The sequence below is a fragment of the Ascidiella aspersa genome, chromosome 9, assembly GCF_963924565.1.
Source record: "Ascidiella aspersa chromosome 9, kaAscAspe10.2, whole genome shotgun sequence".
Taxonomy (NCBI): domain Eukaryota; kingdom Metazoa; phylum Chordata; class Ascidiacea; order Phlebobranchia; family Ascidiidae; genus Ascidiella; species Ascidiella aspersa.
In genome coordinates this window covers 5,410,275-5,431,395 of record NC_139455.1, presented here as the reverse complement: position 1 = coordinate 5,431,395, position 21,121 = coordinate 5,410,275, and the positions used below count along the sequence as shown (strand labels likewise).

The window sequence follows — 21,121 nt, the reverse complement described above, 5'->3', positions numbered from 1 at the left end:
TTGAAATGTCGTTTTTTTAGAATTTTTTTTTTGTAGCAGTTAGAAAAAAAAAAATTTGGTAGCAGTTAGAAAAAAAAAAATTTTTTTATTTTTGTACAACGATTGTCTCGTTTACTTTGGAAGGGCATAATTGACCCCGAGTGCCACATGTATGCGTTGTGAAACCAATTATTTCGCTGACCTGATGGACGTAAAGGTCATTGCCCGATCTGGCTGTTTTTCTTTGGGTTTTTCACTTAACGGACTTTTGAACTGTAGGATCGTTTGTTGAAATGTTTTTTGGGGGGGGAAACTTTTTTTGGTAGCCGGTTTGACGGACAATGGCTCGATCTGGGTTTTTTCAAGTGCGAAACAAATAAGGCTCTAGTCCTCTGTCCACCCTTTTTTACAGTTATTTTGAACTCAGTTTAATTTTTTGATTTCAAAGTATATGGAGCAAGCGCCTTGCCACAAGTTCAAAGCCATTCGGCGTTGGCGTTTAATTTCTTTCACATCACAAGGGACTGTACGGAAGGATATCGTTAAGGCACGTCTGGATAAAAACGGCACGCCATGCTAGCATGTAAAATCGTTAAGGATTTTATCAGCGACGCCGGCCAAGCGTAAACTGTATTTGTACCGTGGCTTTGAAACACAAACTATTCCTTTTGAAACCACTGGAAACAAAATAAAAAAACTAATCGTTTCACCAGATCAAATAGTACAATTGATGATGACGAGTCTTTAATTTAGGGTTCAATATGATGTAGTGAAAGCGATGTACGGACCAACCCAAAAATTCGGCCAGCCAAACGCAATTCATTTTTTCGGTAAAAATAGATGACTTGTCACTGTGCTTGTGACAATCATCACAAATTCGCTCTATTTTAACCATACGACCAAACATTTAGATAAGCATACCAAAACTGTTCGTATATTGGCGCAAAACTCACTACTTATAAGATAAGAAGGATATTTTGGGAAATGTGTAAAAACATGACACCAACCAACTACGTCAATCGTGTGACGTCACTATGAGAAAAATACATATTACGCATGTGCTAGCAATTACTTTCGCAACAGTAGCCTTGTAAGCCGGATAAGGAAATCTCGGCACACAAGCAACCGATCAAAAAAACTAGTAGCGAATTTTCTCAAAAGCCTGTAGCAGAGTGTAAAACACGGTAGTTGTCGGGCCTCTATTGCCACCGCATTATTCCAACACAAAAGCAGTTGCGCGGCCATAAGGCGCAGTCGAACTAATAAACACGAAGGAGCTTCCTTTTCTGTCGACTTTCGACGGGGTCGCGTGCCCCAATATACAATAAGAGGGGGCGGCGCGCGCTCTCGATTGTCCGTTCTGCGGCTTTTCAGGCTAAACAAACAAGCCCATAGCGTTCTGGGCCGATTTAGCTTTCGTATGGCCGTGGCCGCAGAACGAACTTTTGACCTGATTGCCACAAAAGACGGCAGAGTTTTTTTCTTCTTTTGCCAAGTACGTGACCAAGGTCAGACGTTGGGAAAGTCAAGTGAGTGCTGGAGGTATTTAGCTCCTGGAGCTTTGGGGAAAACAAAATACGGCCGCCGCACAGTGAATACGGCCGCCGCACATAACATTGTGCGGGCATCTTTCTATTTTTCAAGATCCTTTTGTTTAGCTTAGGCGGCAAGCGTATTGGTCAAATTCAAAATCTGTGGATAAAGTGTCTCTGCTTGAACAAGGATTACCAAGTTGTAGAAACTACAAAGCTTTTGTCCGTATTTATAACACAAGAGAAAATCAAAGAAAGAACTAAAGCAGCAAACAAAAGGACGAGTGTTTAGCGATTATGTTTTTTATTGCAGTGGCAATTCAAGAGCTGTAAGTTCTATTTCAGTGTTAAACAGCCTATTGAGTTTGTAACCTAGTAAGGTAAAAAGAACTAAAGCTATTAAATTGAAGAAATAAAGGAACAGATAAATTTAGTTTTAGGTCACTATACGTTTGCCAAGTTCAAAATCTGAAGATGAATCGCATTTTAAAAAACAGACAATAGTTTGCATTTCAAGCAATTAAAAAAACGACAACAAAGCGCTATAGCATATAGACTGTAAGGCGTTTTGTTCAGTTTTGGCTTTGCCTGGTTCTGAAAAAAAAGGCGCCGGGCCGGACGGACGGGCGTGCGTGTTTGACTGTTGTGGTTAAGAAACGCCGTCGAATAATAGCCGGAAGTGGCTCTGAGCGTTTCTCTCTGTTTTGCACAAGAGTAAGTAATGTGCAAAGGTGTCATCGCACCAGGAAATGAAGCCGCCTTGTTGCGACATGACAACGCTGACTGTCACTGCTGACGTGGGTCGCTTCCGCGTTTTTTGCTACAGCGGGCCACTCACGCTGTTTTTAAGTCTCTTGTGGATATCATACAGGGATGGTCGAAATTACTTGATCGGTGCCGATACCCGATACCGTGTGGTAGTATTGGTACTATACGGACGATCGATGCTTGATGTTTTATGTACCCGTATTTTGGACAAAAAATACCGCGAACGGATCGAAATGACGTCATTATATTTTACACAAACAAGCAAAATAAATCGAAATTGAAATGTTCAATAGCCTTTTTGCGAGGGTATTAAATTTTGCTTTAGCGGTAGAAGGTTTAAATCACTTCCTATTTTTAACTCAGAATTTTGTTATAATTTAACCTTTGAACGTAAATCGCTGCTCGTACCCCGACCAATGGCTCAAATTCCTATGGTAATTTGGAATCAGATCACCACCGATACCACCTTAGTATCGGGCGTATACCGATACTGACATCGGGTATCGGCTCCAATTCGATATTTTCGGACAAATCCGATTGGTAATAATCCGATACCTGAGTGGTATCGGTGAAAACAGTCGATACTAAATTGATCGGGGCATTCAAGCCACGATTTGCGATCCTAAGCAGCGTTTTCCAGCTTTAATAGCATTTTTTAGAAAATTAAAAATGGTAAATAAAGTAAAAAGTAGCTAAGCGTCCATAGGTTAAATCGGATTTTAGCTGAGTATTTAACAAACAAAAAACACACCACCATTACACGTTTCAATCTTTTTATCAATTTTGCTAATTTGGCCACGATCCGCACTTTTTGCCCAATCGGGTTTGTGTGGGCAGAAAACACAAAGAATCATTTTTATCAATATTTCGAAAATGTTGTTGGGCATTTGAGGCGAATCTAGAAAAACGCTCTACAAAGCTACAAAGCATAACTTATAAACCAAGGGGCTATGGAGCTCTTTCCCAATATAAATATATATATATTGCAGAAGTGTAAAATAATTCTCAGGAGAATTCAATACATCCGAAATCGTAAATAGCGAGGCGTTAAAATCGAAATAAGTTTGTAGCAAAAAAGAGTATACAGTAAAGTTATGTTCCACGAAATTCGTCGGTTGCTTTTTAAATTAGGCCCACGCTATATGCAAACAGCGGTGCATGTCTTGTTCGCCTAACTGAAGAGTTACGTATACTGGATGACGTATTCCCGTATGACGTAGTAGCTGTTCCTTCTTATTAAAAAAATCGTGAGTTGTTCGCTTCCAGACGCGTGTCTCCAGAAAGCATGTCAAAATGAGCCAGAAATTTATAATTAAACCGCGTGGTTGCGGACAGTGCTTGGCAAATGCTTAAAATCGTCATCTTCGTCGTTTAAGTGAAACTGCCCAATTAATTTTGGGCACATAACCAGGGAAGAAAAGACTGCTTAATATAGATGAGTTGGGCCAGTGCTTTAAACGTTGTCGTTTCGCGTCGAAAGATGATTTTGTTGTACGGTATGAGGCTAAATGGTGCAATAACATTTTTTGTCAATTATGGTTGAGTATGCGCCTGGGCCAGAAAAAAATATTTATTTCCTTGTTTAAGACAAAGCACAGCGAATAGTTTGGTCAACCCACAGTGCTTGGCGAATGCTTAAAATCGTCCCTTTGTCGTTTAAGTGAAATTGCCCAATGAATTTTGGTCGCATAACCAGGGAAACAATTAAGGAAAGACTGCTATATCACGGAGTTGGACCAGTGCTTAAAACGTTTTTGGTTCCGCGCCTGAAGTTTTCGTTACCTCGCCCAATTTAGTTGGAGTATGCGCCTGGGCCAGAAGAAAAATATTTATTGCCTTTTTATGACAAAGCACAGCGAATAGTTTGCTCAGCCCCTTAACTATAGTTTAGCTTGTTTCAGATTTAAAACATAGAGTTAGATGTTTGTACACGAAATACAGTTCTGTAGTTCTGTGTAGGGATCTACAATAATGTCGGATCGCAGCCGATACCCTATGGTACTCGTCCGATACTAGGGTAGTATCGGTGCCGACCGATACCAAATTAATAAAGGCATTTCGTCACGAGTTGCAACCAGCGCTCTGATTTCAACTTTAAAAGTAAATTTTTCAAAAAACAAATAGCAGGTTATCAATTAGACTAGAGTTAAGAAAAGCTCTGAACGCTAAAGTTAACCTGTTACCATCAAGTTTTTTATCTTTGAACGGTACAATCTAATCAATTTTAGACATTTACGCGCATAGTACCAACGTCATTCGGTATACGACCGCGAGATTTTATTTTTCGAAAAAAAAGGATAAGTACGCTCTACTTCCGTGGCCGCAACTCAGGGCAACACTCTTATTTAGGCGCTTCGGCGTTTCTCAGGTGGCGCAGTTCTATGGCAGCAAATACGGGGGTGGGCGGGGCGCCCATTAGCGCAATATACGCGCGCTATTGCGTTTGTTCGTTTCGGCAGCAGCAGCACACCAAGAATGATTGGCCCCGCGCCAGTCGCGCAACAGGGGAAGTGGAAACATGCGTTATAAGGCAGTTAATTAACACCCGACAGGTCGCGCTAATGCTGTAACAACGTTGTCGTGTTGTTGTTTTCGCTGCCAGTCCACGAAACGCAGGCGCAACTACAGGCAAGCGGTAAATAAAGTGAGCGAGGGGTGGGCGTCGACTTGAGCCTGCAGCAATTGAACAGAGTCCCCATTGCAATATAGTCGAAACCAGTCATTTATAAGTTCTAGTCCAGTGATTCCCAAACTATGGACGACTATTTTAGGTGGGCCATAGAGCTATTTGAAAATATTGCAACAATACATTTTGTCACAATGATTAGTTATTGGCATATGTAAATATCTTGTGAAAACTGGAAGCTTATTTTATTTGTTGTTAGACAAATGGTAACATGGAATAAAAATCCTTATATTATTGGAAAAATTTTGGCAATCATTATGCACTAGTCATCAATAGAGGTGGGAAAAACGATGAGCCACGATCGGTTTTGCCAAAAAAATTGGGCCACAGAGTAAAAAAGTTTGGAAACCACTGTTATAGTCATTTATAGAGAAATAAATTTCTCCAATCCGACATATATAATATAATAAATGACTGATTTTGCTTCAGACAAGCAAGTCTAAAAGTATTTTGCTACCATTTGAAGTCATTGTCGTCATTTACCTGTAAGGGCGAGGAGATATCTTTATATTTTACATATCCAGTTTGCCAATCCCCATTGCACTGCGTCTGTAAGTCGATCTTACTGTGGGCTCGCGTTACAAGGAAAGATCGTTTTGTTAACGATTATTGTTCTGTGTGCGGTCTTACAGGCCTCCTGAGCATTAACGCAGTGCTATTGGTCCAGTGTGTTACAAGAGCTAGAACATTTGTCAAGAGAGTGTGAAAACGTTGTTTTTGTTGCTGGAAAATGATTTTCACGAGCGTCAAGTAAAATAAATGCCCTATGCGATACAAACACTAGACAGATAAACAGAGCAGCACTATATGATATATCATTTGAGCTTAAAGTATAGGCTCAGTGTGAATCTGAAAGACTATCAGGTCAAACAAGGTTTTACTTTTCTTTTGAACGGGTAAAGGCGTTGTCAAGAGAGTGTAAAGGCGTTGGTTTAGTGTTGCCGAAAAATGATTTTCACGGGCGTCAAGTAAAATAAATGTCCTATTGAGATATAAACACTGGATAGATAAAAAGAGTAGCACTGATATTTCATTTGAGCTTAAAGTTTAGGTTGTGAATTGAACAAGGTTTTATTATTCTTTTGAGCGGGTAAATGCGTTGACAAGATGGTGTGAAAACGTTGTTTCTGTTGCCGAAAAATGATTTCCACAGGCGTCAAGGTAAAAGAAATGCCCTATGAGATAAGCACTGTGATTTGCCAGTTGAGATCAAAGTGAAGTTCAGTGCAAATCTGAAAGCTTAACTAGCTAAACATTGTTTATTTTTCTTTGTAGCGGTTAAATGCGTTGTGTATAGTTTAACTGTCCATAAACTGATTGCCTGGCAAGACGACTTCTTGGCTTTATTCGTCGTCGGCCGTTAATCCACCCACACGGAGCTGCGGGGTTATATTTTTCAATCACGTCACCCTTGATTCTTTGTATTCACAGGAAATTAGGCAATTCGAGCCGGACAAGTAGCTGTTTTTACTCGGGAAATAATAAAACTGTGAATCGACATCAAAAGGCTAACGTAACGCAAGGATTATGGCGGACCTGTAAAAAGCAAGAAGGATTTCAACAAGGCCTAAAGGACTACAAAGCAAGCAAACACTAAACAAACAACAGAAAAAGCCTGTTAGACTCCACACCAACCTACAAAAGGGAAAGCGAACAGCGAACTTGGGGTAAATTTGCATCGGAGTAAGACATTGGTCGTACAAGCAGAAACAGCAACAGAAACAGCTGCAAACAAGAAACAGCAACATCGGCTTCGTGTTGGGAAAGCCAAGCAAATGTTGAAGATGGGCTGCGGTTTATCGAAAGATGGCGCCGACGCGCACAAGAAGAGCCGGGACATCGATCGTCAGATCAAGAACGAAACAAAGGTATAAGATTTGTCTATAAACTTAAGTTTAGCGCGCAACAGACTACACGACCAACAGAGCAATAATATCTAAAGCAGAATAATCTACTATGCCAGTGTTTCTTAACCTGGTGAATGGTTCACACTAGGGTGAATAAAATTTTTGCAGGGGCGAACAAGTGTGAACCTTTAGAAATGGATGATAGCTCTACAGTAAATCGACTACTGAACTGTTGTTTTTTGGTATTTTCAAGTACAACAATTTGATGACTGTGTTTTGTGGTTTTGTAGCTTTATATTTCTGGACTCGAGAAATTGTAGATTTGCAATGGTAAAACTTAGCTGGAGTTAATCTTAACAAAAATTGAAACAATAAGTCATTTTGTGCTGTTATATATGGACGAGATAGTTTTATCGTATCATGAGACAAGGGTAAATGAAATCTGGAGATCGATGCTAGGGGTTAACAAAACTAAAAAAAAGGGGTTAACAAAACTAAAAAAAAAAAAAAAAGAAGCACTGTACAATACCATAGTATTGACACCAAGTTAATGCTGCTAAACACGCAGTAATATCCAGCATTGAATAAGCTCTAAATCGTCTGAGTTAGACTTAAACCTAGCGAAATTCATTGAGTTCTAAATTTACCAGGATAAGGCCTAAATGGAAAAATAACGCCTAAAAATGTAGGCCGTTGGTGTGGGACGATCGGGGGACACTTGTCTGGTATCGACCGTTTTTGTGTCGATGTTTTGGCGCAGCTGTTTGGGTTAAGGGCAGGTAACAGGTCGGCCAAAAATCAGGTTAGGCTTAATATTTTTAGGAGAGTTAGCGATGAAGCTAGGTAAAGGTTGCATAGGTTTAAGGTCTTATTCTGGCCATTTAGATCCAATTGCGATTCAGACGTTCTTACGACTATTAGGTTTGAGTCCAATTTCGGTCTTTACGACGCTTATGTTGTCTTGATTTTGAGCATAATACTTGTTGGTATAGGGTTGATATTCGTTGTTACATATAAGGCTTTGTTGTTAATGTCTTAAGTTCTTAACAGAGGTTCGTCTTAAACCTTACTACATAAGTTTGGCGACGAAATCCACTTTAAGGGGAAAAGACTCCCAAAAGTAAAAGCCAAACAACCTAATAAAGAAAATCGTTGTTTGTCTGTGATTAACCGAATTCGCTCTAACGAAACCGATTACTCCTCCAGGCGTTTGAGGAGCAGATCAAGTTGCTCCTCCTCGGAGCAGGGGAGTCCGGGAAGAGTACGGTCGTCAAGCAGATGGTGATCATCCACAAAGACGGCTACAGCGAGGAGGAGAGGGTCAAATACATGTGAGTCATCATCTTGTGAGCCTGAGTGTCCATCATATGATCGTCATGCTCACGACAGTCATATGATTGACAAGCCAAATCACTTAAACTGATGTACACCAATGATTTCTGATATTCCTTTTACAAATTAGTGTCAAGATAAGCTTGTAAGACTTCAATGTACGCTGTTAGCGAACTGATTATATTATTTGGTATTCAGCTAATGCCTTTTTTTGTGTATTTAGTGTTGTTGTTAAGTTATAATTCTATTGTTTGTAAAAAAGGTTAGTGCGTTTTTTATTTCCCGGTGGACCGCAAGCTAAAAAAAATTAAAAACCACTGCTATACACGATCATATCAAAATCCCACAATTGTAACATTATTGAATGACTTTCCCATAATTTCCTTCGTCGATCATATTAGCATAAATCACCTAGTCGTTCACTTGAATTAAGTTTCACAGCCGATGTCATGATCAACAACAACAGCTTGGTTCGAGAGCATTACACATGGCCTGGAACTTTTACAGATTAATAAAGAATAATGTACAACCAAAAAAAATGAAAATCGCCGTTGAGTACCTATAGGGATGATCAGAGCAGAATACACAGGTATTCTAGAATATAGAAGGTTTTAAATCTAGAACAATGCACGTTAGTATTATGTTTGATTTAATTGTTGATTTATTTTGAATGGAGGGGTAATTATAAAATGCAACTTTCAGTGACAAACATCAATACATATTTATTGCATATTTCAATAAATAACAAATTAGGCAATAAAACTCATGAAAAACGATGGGTTTTAGAATGAATTTTGGCAGTTGCAATCCCCAAATGTGTAAAACGGTGATTTTTAATCGAATAATTCCAGATATTGTGATCTAGCGAGGTGTCTTAAACTGGAACTTCTCACGCAACATGAAGGATTGCTCGCTTTTAGGACAAATCTTGTTGTGACAAAACGTAATGCTGCGAGGTTGAATAAATTGCTTGGTGTGCAAATGAGGCGTTTGTATGTTTAACCTTTGGTCGATTGACTTTGGGCGTAGTTGTTCAACTGAAGAATCTTCGTGAGAGATAGCTAGGATTTAGCATTTTCTCACTACACTACACTACACTGTACATTAGGGACAGTTGTGCTTTTTTTTTATTTCAGTAATGGCTCGGCTGTTAAGAGGACTTGACAGGAAAATTTTGATGCTGACTAAACCTTTCTTTATAATAACGCAATCCTTTAATTGGATGAAATAATACGCGTAAAAGAAACAGTGTTCGAGTTTGTTAGTTTTGGACTCTTTAAAGAAACTGTAAAAAGGTAGCTCAAGGTGGAATTTAGAATTACAACTTCCACATTGCAACATATACGCTACTCAAACTGTAAAATACACAAGATGTGTGGCACCAACAATTTTGTACATTTAAACCAATAACATTGCTTCGTACAAGTAAGACGTTGGGCACTAAACGGAATGACATTTATATTGACCCCACAAACCCAATTCCACTTTCAGAACTAAAAAACGGCTTGAAATTTTTTTTTATTAAAATGGTTCGTTGCAGCCTCAAATAAAATCTGTTCTTTAAAAGCCTAAAATAGTTTACTTCCATTCAACTTAAGAGGAAATCTTAAAGGGGAAATTTTTAAACAAATCGAGTAGTGGGTGATTGCCGCTAAAGTGAAGCCAATTTAAGGGTAACAGTGCAAACTTAGGGGGGTATTAAGGTCAGCTTTGACGCAAAGGGGAGATAGCAATCGATGGCCGTGCCAAAGCTGGAACAAAACAAACGGCGATTTCGTGCGCCGACGAGCAAACTTCGGATTTGACGCATCGATTCGAATCGTCAAGGCTGAAAGGCGAACGCAGGCCATTTGAAAAGGAAGTAAGCACTCGGGTTCATCCCAAGGCACGTTACAGTTATGCATTTTAAAGTCGGTTGGTTATTGATCGCACTTCCCAATACAGACACGGGGCGCGCGGACAAGTTTTCCAGATACTTGAATCGACCCGCTGCGCAGTTATTGCCGCTTCGCCTTCGCCTGAGAACTCCGTTCACGATTGTGACGTCATAGTACGGGCGTGGTTTGAATTTTTTCGTTCTGGAAGCTTTTGGTTCAAAATACCTTGTTTAGAAATCAGATCAAGTACAGTTGCACTGTTTTCTTGGTTTTAGGTTTAGGAATCGAAAGATTTTAATTGCAAAATAAAAATAGAAAAAAGTTATATATAGTAATGCTAAAAAATACGTTTAAAATGGTAAAGTGTTAAAATCGACACGGACCGAATTATTCGGTTAAAATTAGTTTGCCAACATCTTTAGGGTCAAAAGTATTCCGTATACTCTATTTCTATTCATTAGAGTTTAAATTTGAAAAAATATTTCATCTTATTTTTGCAGCCCGGTTATCCACAGCAACATAATGCAGAGCATGCTGGCAATGCTGAACGCCATGAAGAAGCTCGATATCGAGTTCGGCGAACCGGAACGGAAGGTGAGCAGAACCCTGACGTAATTTAGCGGGCGTCAAAATATTTTTTTTGAGAAAAAGATCTTTTTTGGGCAAATTTACTATTTTTTTTTAAAAAGCGTAAGAAAACGTAATAACGTATAAACAGAGGCACCTTTTTTTCGATGCCAAAATCAGAAATAAGGCAAGAGTAGTTTGGTATTAATGAACCTAAACGTGTTTTTGGTGTGACATGTCCTCTAAATTTATGTATATATATATATACATATATATATATATATAAATACTATCGTATCATCACCAGGTTCTACAATTAGTGTTATTATGGCGTCATTAATAAATTGAATTAACTTGGCATTACTTCTTTTTATAACCGTTACATATATTTATTTATAACCGTTATAAAGTAAAAAATCCTTTATATTAAATTCGACAAAACGCGACTTGAACATGTAACAGAAAGTGAAAAAAAAAAACGTTTAGCGAATCAAAATATCCTCATGGCAACATTCCTTTTAACTCTCCTGTTTAGTTGTTGTTCTGTTTGTTTGTTTTATTATTAACCCTGATGATGTCAGCTGGTATCTTCTGCCGAAACGTCAGTTTATAACTTAGTTTACACCAAAAGAGCGATTTCTATCTCTTGTCTTTTATCCTAATTTCAGGAAGACGCAAAAAAAGTGCTGAGCGCGGGCGCGGCCATGCATGACGAGATCGCCAGCGACACGGGTGAATGCATTAAGCGCCTCTGGCAGGATAAGGGTATAAAGGTGAGAAGGGTTGGGGTCAATTTGGGGGTCGTTAGGGGTTCGACCCAAGTCCCCTTTCGTTGAGTTAGATGGGTGGGGGGGACGCAAACCTGATGGTGGCTTGCGGTATTGCTGAGACGTTTGTAAAAAGCGAAATGTCGATTTTATCCAAAAAAATGACTTTAGTATTTTTAATGAAATTACTAAAAAAACGTGTATTTTGTTCTAAAACTTATTGGTAGTCACTACGAAAGTGAAGTGATGATGGCATGAAGCATTGCTGAAACGTTTGTAAAAAGCGAAATGTCGATTTTATCCAATAAAATGGCTTTAGTATTTTTTTTGAAAAGGTAAATCATTTCAATAAAAGGGTAAAATTGATCCAAAGTGGTTTTACAGTCAAGAGCTTTTTAAAATCAGGTAAAAGTCCTTATTTTGAGTCAAACTGCCTTTTTCTGATCAAAATTTCGACTAAAACAACGTGAATGGAGGCTGTATTTTAATGTCTGGAATTTTACCGGATAATATAAAATCATTTTTATGTTAACAACTTAAGAATGTATTATTTCAACAACTGAAGAAAAAACTTTACCAAACGCAGACGGTTTTTTCACGATCGAGCGAGTACCACTTAATCGACTCGACCGAGTTCTACATGAACGACATCGAGGCCATACTCGAGTCGGGTTACGTGCCGTCCGACCAGGACATACTCAGGACACGAGTCACGACGACAGGAATCACCGAAACGAAGTGAGTAGTACTCGTACGAGTAGAAAATGTTTAATCGTCGATGACTCGCTTTATTTGGAGTCTATTTATAGTCTGTCGATGAAAACTTGGTTTTACATAAAAGAAGAAGTAAGTACAACTCGCACAAGTATGAGTAGCAAATATTCACTCGTCGATGACTCGCATTATTTCGAGTATTTATTTTTATTTTTTTAAACTTGATTTTCCATAAAAACTTTTGCGTTCTAGGCAAAAATAAACTCGGCAGACAGATTTAGAAAATATCGACTGATAACAATCACGTCCCAGCCATTATAAGCGATGCTTGAATTATTACTTTTTAGTCACATTAACTGAAGATAATACAAGTTCGTATCGAAACGTCTTAATCAAGATGACGTCGATCTACTCGACCTTTTTGGCTTTGTAATTCATTATCAAGATTTAAGAGAAATTATATAAATTTCCCGAGCTTTTTGTAAATTTAAAACAACTCAAGGTACAATCAAAACAGCTGCTTCATTGCTTGGTATTTTCTCACAAGGCTTAAAAAAGGGGATTAAATTTCATTACAAAAAAACGAGCCATGTCGTCAAAACGCAAAAGTGCACTGTAAACAGCAAACGCGCCTTTTAAAAGGTTAAATTAGTCATAGCGGCCTGGAAATTTCGTTTGCGAGCGAGTGGTAGCCTGTAGACATGCGTTATCCATTAGGGCCTGATAGAATAGCACATTAAACCAAAATAGGCGATGTACGGTCATACAGCACATGAAAGACATTGAGCTATTGTCATTCGTAAAGGATTGTTGAGGGAGTTGTGTGTTTAGGTTAAAAGCCTTTTAAAGGTTACCAGATGTACTTTTACTACAATAAGGGTATTTTGTCGTTGGTCTGTACGAATACAGATATACACCGGGGTACAATTAATCAAGAGGAAAACTTATCATTCGCGTTTCGTTTTAGGTGAAACCTTTTCCAAAATTTACTTAAAAACAATATGCTCCTAATTCACAATTAAAAGTTAAAAGCTTTTTATAACACTTCAGTGGTCTCTAAAATCGTTTCTTTCTAAGTTCTTCATGTACGATTGTACGTACGGCGTACTTTGTACTTTGTCCTTTATTGAACTTAATATTTCGCTATAAAATACTTCTAAGTTACAGTAAAACAAAGCCATGCCCAAATTGCAATTATTTTCAAATGGTAACCGCGTTTTTTGTTTTTCTCAATTACAACCGCGATTTTCAGATCCAAACAGTTGTCACGAATGTGTTTCAATAACAACGTTCTCTTTCTTCCGACTTTAGGTTCTGCTTCAAGGACATCAGCTTCCTGATGGTGGACGTGGGTGGACAGAGGACTGAGCGTAAGAAGTGGATTCACTGCTTCGAAGATGTGACCGCCATCATTTTTGTGGTCGGATTGAGCGGCTACGACCAGGTATAGGTGGCTGGCGTTTTCGTGGTTGCTGAATTGGTTGGCTTTATGGCCGCTTTGAACTGTTCCTGTTTTGTGCCCTTTGGCTAGTTACAAGGCAATTTTACAAGTAGCAATCGGATTGTGAAGGGAAACAATGCTAAATAGAGACTTGGCCAAAATTAAATATTTCGATTTCAAAACTCGATTTCCAAGTTCGAAAAACCGCAACAAGACCAAACTCAAAACAACCGAAATTGTACAACCTTATTTTTAACGTAGAGAACAAGCACATTAACGAAAAAAAAACTTTTTGATAAAAGCAAAAATAAGTTTATCAAGACACTAAGTAACGAACTGACCAAAAGTTATAGAAAAGAAATAAAGCATAACATCACTGAAATTATGAGCTTGTAAAGAAATAAACTCAAACTTTGCTGTGCGGTTTACTGGCTACCCGACTTCAATAGACTCGCACTCTAGTTAATTATATCCCTGGGATTGGGGTTTGGATATTTAAGCACATTAACTGATGATTGTGCAAGTGCGTATCAAAGCGTCTTTATTAAGACAATGTCGATTTACTCGACCTTTTCGGTTTCGTTATTTATTATCAAGCTATATTCCCAAAAACCTAACCAAAGCTCTAAAATCCCTCTAAAAAAATTTCAATCCTTCTAGATGCTACTGGAAGACGAGGAAATGAACCGAATGCACGAATCGATGGTACTCTTCGACTCGATCTGCAACAACTCGTGGTTCTCCAAGACGGCCATGATCCTCTTCCTCAACAAGAAGGACCTCTTCCAGCAAAAGATCACCCATTCTCCCCTAACAGTCTGTTTTCCCGACTACACAGGTAAGATACGTCGATCAACCACGCCAGCTCTCTTAACTAGGGCTGTCCGATAATATCGGATCGGGCCGATACCCGATACAAGGTTGTAGTATCGGTACTCGTCCGATACTAGGGTAGTATCGGTACTCGTCCGATACAAGGTTGTAGTATCGGTACTCGTCCGATACTAGGGTCGTATCGGTACTCGTCCGATACAAGGTTGTAGTATCGGTACTCGTCCGATACTAGGGTCGTATCGGTACTCGTCCGATACAAGGTTGTAGTATCGGTACTCGTCCGATACTAGGGTCGTATCGGTACTCGTCCGATACAAGGTTGTAGTATCGGTACTCGTCCGATACTAGGGTCGTATCGGTACTCGTCCGATACAAGGTTGTAGTATCGGTACTCGTCCGATACTAGGGTCGTATCGGTACTCGTCCGATACTAGGGTCTTATCGGTACTCGTCCGATACAAGGTTGTAGTATCGGTACTCGTCCGATACTAGGGTCGTATCGGTACTCGTCCGATACAAGGTTGTAGTATCGGTACTCGTCCGATACTAGGGTCGTATCGGTACTCGTCCGATACAAGGTTGTAGTATCGGTACTCGTCCGATACTAGGGTCGTATCGGTACTCGTCCGATACAAGGTTGTAGTATCGGTACTCGTCCGATACTAGGGTCGTATCGGTACTCGTCCGATACTAGGGTCGTATCGGTACTCGTCCGATATTAATGTGTTATCGGTACTCGTCCGATACTAGGGTCGTATCGTTGCCAATCCGATACCATAATGATTTGTAGTTGAGCCATGTTTTGCGATGCAGTTTTATACTTTATGATGAGTTTTTACTTTAAAAGCTAAATTTATTAATAAACTTTAAAATAAAACCGAAGATAACTAGGCTTTGCAACGTAAAAGCAAATTTCGGCCCAACACCCCAAGAATCATTTACACTTGTTATTTTAATGAATTTTGCTTATCTGTCCATAGAAATGAGGAACTTAAATTGATTTGTGATTCTTAAAGTAGTTGTAGCGAACTTGGGCCAAAATATGGACACATTTAATTTAGTCATCCAACTTTTTCTTAAACGCTGTTTTTCAAAGAATAACGGTACTTTATCAATCTATGTCAAAACCATTTTAAGGTGTTTTATGGAATATTTAACGGCAGTTTCTTCCTAATTGCCTTCTAAAACAAATATCTGCGGCCACCATACAACTTTAGTGTTTGGTGCATGTTCAGGAAGATAGATTTCGGTATTTCTTTCAAAATTTCAGCGGTCATTATGCGAAATTTTTAAAAAACTTACTAATTCAGACAAGGCGGTGTATAGCGACGCGAAATCTGGCTGGATAAATTATTTATCCGGTGTTGTGTGGCTATTTGAAGGGGCGGCCGACCTTGCAAGCAAAAGAGCGTATGAATAACTTTGATAATTGATCGCAATTCGTGTGCTGCAACTTTCTGATCAAAGGTAAAATAAAATTTTTTTAGATGTCAGTGAATCACCGCGCGGCAAAACTGAAAATAAAACTGAGCTTATTCCCCCGAAAATTGCAAAAATTAAACAAAAGAACTAGATTTAGAAAGGCATTTTTTAACGACAAAATTTTTAAGAAAAAAAAATAGTTGTAAACAATCAGTAGTAATTTGTTATCTATTTATCATCTTTTTGAAACCTAGCATTTTTCAAATAAAAATACGAGTGCCAAAATGTTTGCGTAAGTAAATAAAATTAAACCCAATAAAACGTTGTTTGGAAGAAAATAGAAGTGTTGTAATGACTGAAGTCACTGTTTTTAAATGACTTGACTTAAGTCTTAGGGGCAAAAATGACTTGACTTGGCTTGGTTTGTCTTAAGTCATTTGAACAGATGAATTGGGTTAGGTTAAAGTGTGTTCATTAAGCTTTTTTTTTTAAATTGGACCATTTATATCATTTGTTGCACATAACACAATTTGCTTGCCATATGTTGCGGTTTTGTTATTTTTCAGTTCAGTTATTTTGCTCATAATCGGACGAGTTTCAATTTAAATAGTTTACTGTTTAATATTTATGACAAGGACTTGACTTGCAGTAATTATGACTTGGCCGGTACTTGACTTGTTATTTATTCAAAACGACTTGACTTCGCTATTAGAGAAATGACTTGACTGGGCTTACGTCATTTGACAATTTGTTGTTTACAACACTGGAAAAAAGGCAAAAAAATATTCATTTTATCTTATTTTTTCAGGTAAGAACACGTACGGTGAAGCGTCGGTGTATATTCGAAGGCAGTTTGAAGAACTAAACATCCATCCGGACACCAAAGAGATCTACTCGCATTTCACGTGTGCCACAGACACAAGAAATATCGAGGTGGGTGATTGTTACGTCACTGTACCATTGATTTTCCAAAATTTTAGACCACAGATTTATTTCTGCTTTTTTCTCGCCCGTACACAAGTCGTATGTTGCGTCACATTTTCTGTTTTCACCCAGGAGTTATTTTTTCTTTTTTCAAATACTAATATTTTTATTACGCGTAAATTTGTTTCTGGGTGATAAAATATGAGTACTATTCTCAGAAACACAAGTTGCGTCTAAGTTGGGCCCCGGCACTGTATCTGCAGCAACGTAGGAATATAATTTTCAATATTTACGAGTTACGGCGAATATCTTTGTCACTGGATTGGGTTATTTTATAACAGTGGTTCTTAAAACTGGGGATCGCGAGGAGATTTTAAAGTGCTAAAGCAGCTTTAGAAATCCATTTCCTGACAAAAATATTCAGCCGGATTAAATCTGTCTAAATAAATTTAACCTTAGAGTAAAAATTTTATGATTTTCTGGATTTACAAATTTGCGAGGTCCTAGATTATTTTAAGAGAGCAAAATGCACCCGGCCGCCCGCCAAGTAAAAACGTTGAGAACCACTGGGTTGTATGTATTCCACACTTTATATACGATTGTCCGATTTTAGTAAGAAAAAAATTGGTCGGATTAAGTAAATAGCCTTCTTCCGAATACAGCAACGAACGGCTCTGATTACCTTGTGGTCATACAAAACCAGTTGCCACCTCAGCAAAGTTACTCGCCAGCACTTTGTCGATATCTACAGAAAGCAAAAACGCATTTCCGCGCGGACTGGCGTCGCGTTTCACGCAGAGAAATACGTCGAGACCTCTGTTTTCACGCCAGTGGCAGCACGTTTGACGTAGGTGGTTCGCGATCGAACGTTTGCGTATAAAAGGGCGGAGGAAGACCGAGACTATAACCATCGACGTGTTCCCGGAAAAGCGAAATGGAAACTTGCTAACCTTTTCGACACTATTTGCATAAAACCAACAGCGGTTAAGCTGGAGGCCACTGTTTTGGTAGAATCAAGGGACTTGGCGTGCGTAAAAGGCCTTTTCGAAGTTAGTAAATGCAAACAGAAGCATAGAAACCATCCACTCACGTAGGACTGTTCGATATTTGAAGTTCTATTTTATGCTTTAACAAAATCTTGTCCTCGGCTGCGGCTCGATATGATTTCTACACTTAAACGTGTATTGTTTGGCTGAGATATGATCTTCTCAAAACTAATTCGGAGCCCTGTGTTTACAAGCCAAATATTCGCATTATTCTTAATACTGTTTTTCTCAGCCTTTTCAAAGGCGGGCATATCACATGTTAATTTTCAAGGTACTATAAAGGTCAGACCTAACCTTTACTTCAGTGCCTTTTCCAGACAAAAGTATAGAATGAATAAACGTTCATCTCGCTTGTGTGAATTTTAAGCAATGTGAAAACCTCGAATCTCACCATGACAAAATTCAACAAGAAATATCACAACCACAAAAACATGTGCAATTGCCCGACAACAAATGAAGCCAGACGATTAAAGTATATGCCCTTTCAGTTTTAAGGCATGTTTTGGCCCTTTAAAAAATGAGAAGAAAACACGTCGATATGGTGAGCCGTCATATATGTTGTAAAAATCTAACCGAGTATACTTAATATATTACTGTTCTGTACCCGGCTAAGTGAATGACCTCTTTGAACCGCTTTTGACTAACAGTCGAAAACAAATAAACAAACTGGTTTAACGTAATAAGAATATCAAAGCCCATACAGAAGTAAGTATCATTTTGAACGTTTCGAATAACTCTTTATTCATTTTCAACATAGAGAGAAGTTGCAGATGGTAAGTGTATCTCTATGTTGAAAATGAATAAAGAGTTATTCGAAACGTTCAAAATGAAACCTACTTCTGTATGGGCTTTGATATTCTTATTACGTCTTACTACAACCTCCAACCATTATGCTCCAAAATGGTTTAAAATGTTTGTTTTTCATCCACTAGGTGGTGTTCGACGCAGTGGCTGACGTCATCACCAAATCGAACATGATGGAGATCGGGCTGATCTAAAAAGGCGCCGCAAGCAAACGTTTCAGCCAATGTCGAAGGCTCCCGGGGGGCAGGGCCGGTCCCCCAACACACACAAACACAAACAAACGGAATATACACACACACAAAAGACAGACAACTTTACCGGGGAAAAATAAAAGACAATTTCTCGACTTACAGCAAGACTTGGGGCTGCGAAGTTAATTTTTAAGCGATGTTCGCGCTTTCTTTGGAAAAGGGTTAAAGACTTTCACAGAAAAACATGTTTTCGACATAACAGCAGAAGTTGAAAATCATCAGCAAGAAACAACCAAAACAACATTGCTACAACTTGGAACAAAAAATGTGGAATGACGTCATATTGCCCGTTAATGGACCACGGGCGCCTCTAGGGGTTAATTAAAAGTGCCCGTCGTAATTTTCGACGCTTTACTCATTTCTGTTTTCATCCCTGAACAGCATTTTAGGCACATTGCCACAGTTTTGACTATTTTCGAGTTCTGTTACAGCATAACAACGTTATAACGAGGCAATTGCGCAAAATAAATTGGTCCCTCTTGACAACTTTTAAATACAACGAATTTTGACGATTTTTTTTTACTTTGGACAAAGGTCACCTGCAAAGCAACGAACGCGGTACATCGCACGAAATTGTGCGGAATCCGAAAAAAATCTTCTATTTAACGCGTTTTTTTTTAAAAACCTTTAACGGGGTTGCTGCATTTCGTCTTATTTGTTATTGCGCGCGAAAATTCGCAACTAGTACATTTTTTGCGAACGTTTCAATCGTCATTCAATTCGCTTTGACGGGTCGATAAAGAAACTAACAAAGACCGAACTGAAAGCTTTTGCGAAAAAAAATCAGGTAGAAAGTGCTTCTTATTTCACATCGATTTAACGTACCATGCTGTGTAAACAAGCATTTTACAGCTCAGCACACGCATAACAAAATTATAGGAAATCCGTGATTATATATCGAAAGGATATTTTACCTCTGTCGCTATTAATTCTAACTTACCGTCGGCGTTGCATAGCTTTGAAAGAATGCAGTTTTCGTTCGTTTTCTTTTTGTTTTGTATCTGTCAATCTGTCCGACTTGTGATTTTACCTGGTGAGTTTCGCATCGCGAGTTTTGGCGCGAGCGCGCGCGAATTCGGTCATTTTCGAGCAGTATTTCGTTTTTGTTTTTCGGTTGTTTTTATTTCTCACTCGCGCTTTGTAAATTTTCGGTTTCTCGACACGCTTTTAAGCGCCATTGATCTTTTATTTAATAAAGCTAAAAAAAACTTGTTTTGTTGGCGGGCCGATTCTTTATCAATGTATATACAGGAGGAGGTGATTAAAAATATAACATTATCAGCATTTCTATTTTTCAACACAAGAAAAAGGTTTGAAAGACAATTGAGTTGCTGTTTACTGACCCCTAGCGGCAGTTTAATATACAATTTAAACAGGGATTTGTATATAGAGTGCTGTACTTCGAAACATGGTGGCGGAGTCGGTTTAAAACAACCAGAGTCCTATTCCGGTTATAAATATGAAACTGAGGCTGACTCCGGCCTAATGTGCTTATTTGGTCGAGTCCTGAGTGCGGCTCCGACTCTAAACAGCCTGTATTAAGTAGTCCTTAAGCAGTCCACACTTAGGGGTGTCGTATAATTCATCTCCCCGAAATACGTGGTTGGCAAACATTGTAACACATGCTATTCCATCTATAAAATTTACATTTTTTCAAATCACTTTTGAAACTAGGGTCCCAAGGCCGACTCCTCTAAATAAGAGTCAAGAACCGACTCGGCAGCCCTGCTTTCAACAGAAACATACAGTTGCTGAACACCTATGCTTTGCCTAATTTTAGTATATGACTGAGGCACTTCGACCTTGGAAAGTCGTGACAGGTAAAGTAAAAAGTTTTAAATGCTGATATCTTCAGTGATCAGACATTCTGTCGTGATTATTTTTGGTCAGTTGCTAGACACATCCACTACTATTTTCCGTTTACTTCCGTTTTTCTTTGTTTGCAAAATTTACCAAAATTTATACACCCTAACCAGACAAGACGACTACAAATTGCTGTACAAAAGTATGAACATTTACATTTAACCCAGTTAATTATTCCTGAGAATTCCGTGTAACTAGTATAAAAGGAACAGAAATAGGACGCATACAACGCCTGAACTACTAACGTGCTCCTTACACAAAATTTTGTTCTGTTTTTCAATCATAATTTTGGAAGAGCTGAATATTGTCAGTCCGCTGCTAGACACATCAACTATTATTTACAGCGTACTTTCGCTTTCCTTTGTTTATCATCTATAAAAATTTACACACCCTGATCAGACAAGATAAATTAAAATTGCTGTACAAATCCATGAACGTGTTCTCCTTAAACAAGTAAATAATCCTGA

The 21,121-nt window shown here is 38.6% G+C and overlaps 2 protein-coding genes across 3 annotated transcripts in view; one reads left to right on the top strand and one right to left on the bottom strand.

The window, feature by feature from the left end:
- Positions 1 to 21,121, bottom strand: part of LOC146132039 (WD repeat-containing protein 46-like) — a 65,615-nt gene that overhangs the window by 40,208 nt on the left and 4,286 nt on the right. The gene's annotated exons all lie outside the window — the stretch shown is intronic.
- On the top strand, positions 6,494 to 20,003 carry LOC146132040 (guanine nucleotide-binding protein G(i) subunit alpha-3-like). Of its 2 annotated transcripts, none has more exons than XM_083397088.1 (9): positions 6,494 to 6,833; positions 8,019 to 8,143; positions 10,522 to 10,615; positions 11,257 to 11,361; positions 11,942 to 12,093; positions 13,381 to 13,513; positions 14,171 to 14,348; positions 16,575 to 16,699; positions 18,669 to 20,003. In XM_083397088.1, exons 1-9 carry the CDS (start codon positions 6,741 to 6,743, stop codon positions 18,732 to 18,734), a joined length of 1,071 nt encoding a protein of 356 aa, XP_083253214.1. In that variant the 5' UTR covers positions 6,494 to 6,740; the 3' UTR covers positions 18,735 to 20,003. The 2 variants fall into 2 exon arrangements, with proteins under 2 accessions (XP_083253214.1, XP_083253215.1); XM_083397089.1 differs by having other exon boundaries at positions 10,522 to 10,619; positions 11,261 to 11,361.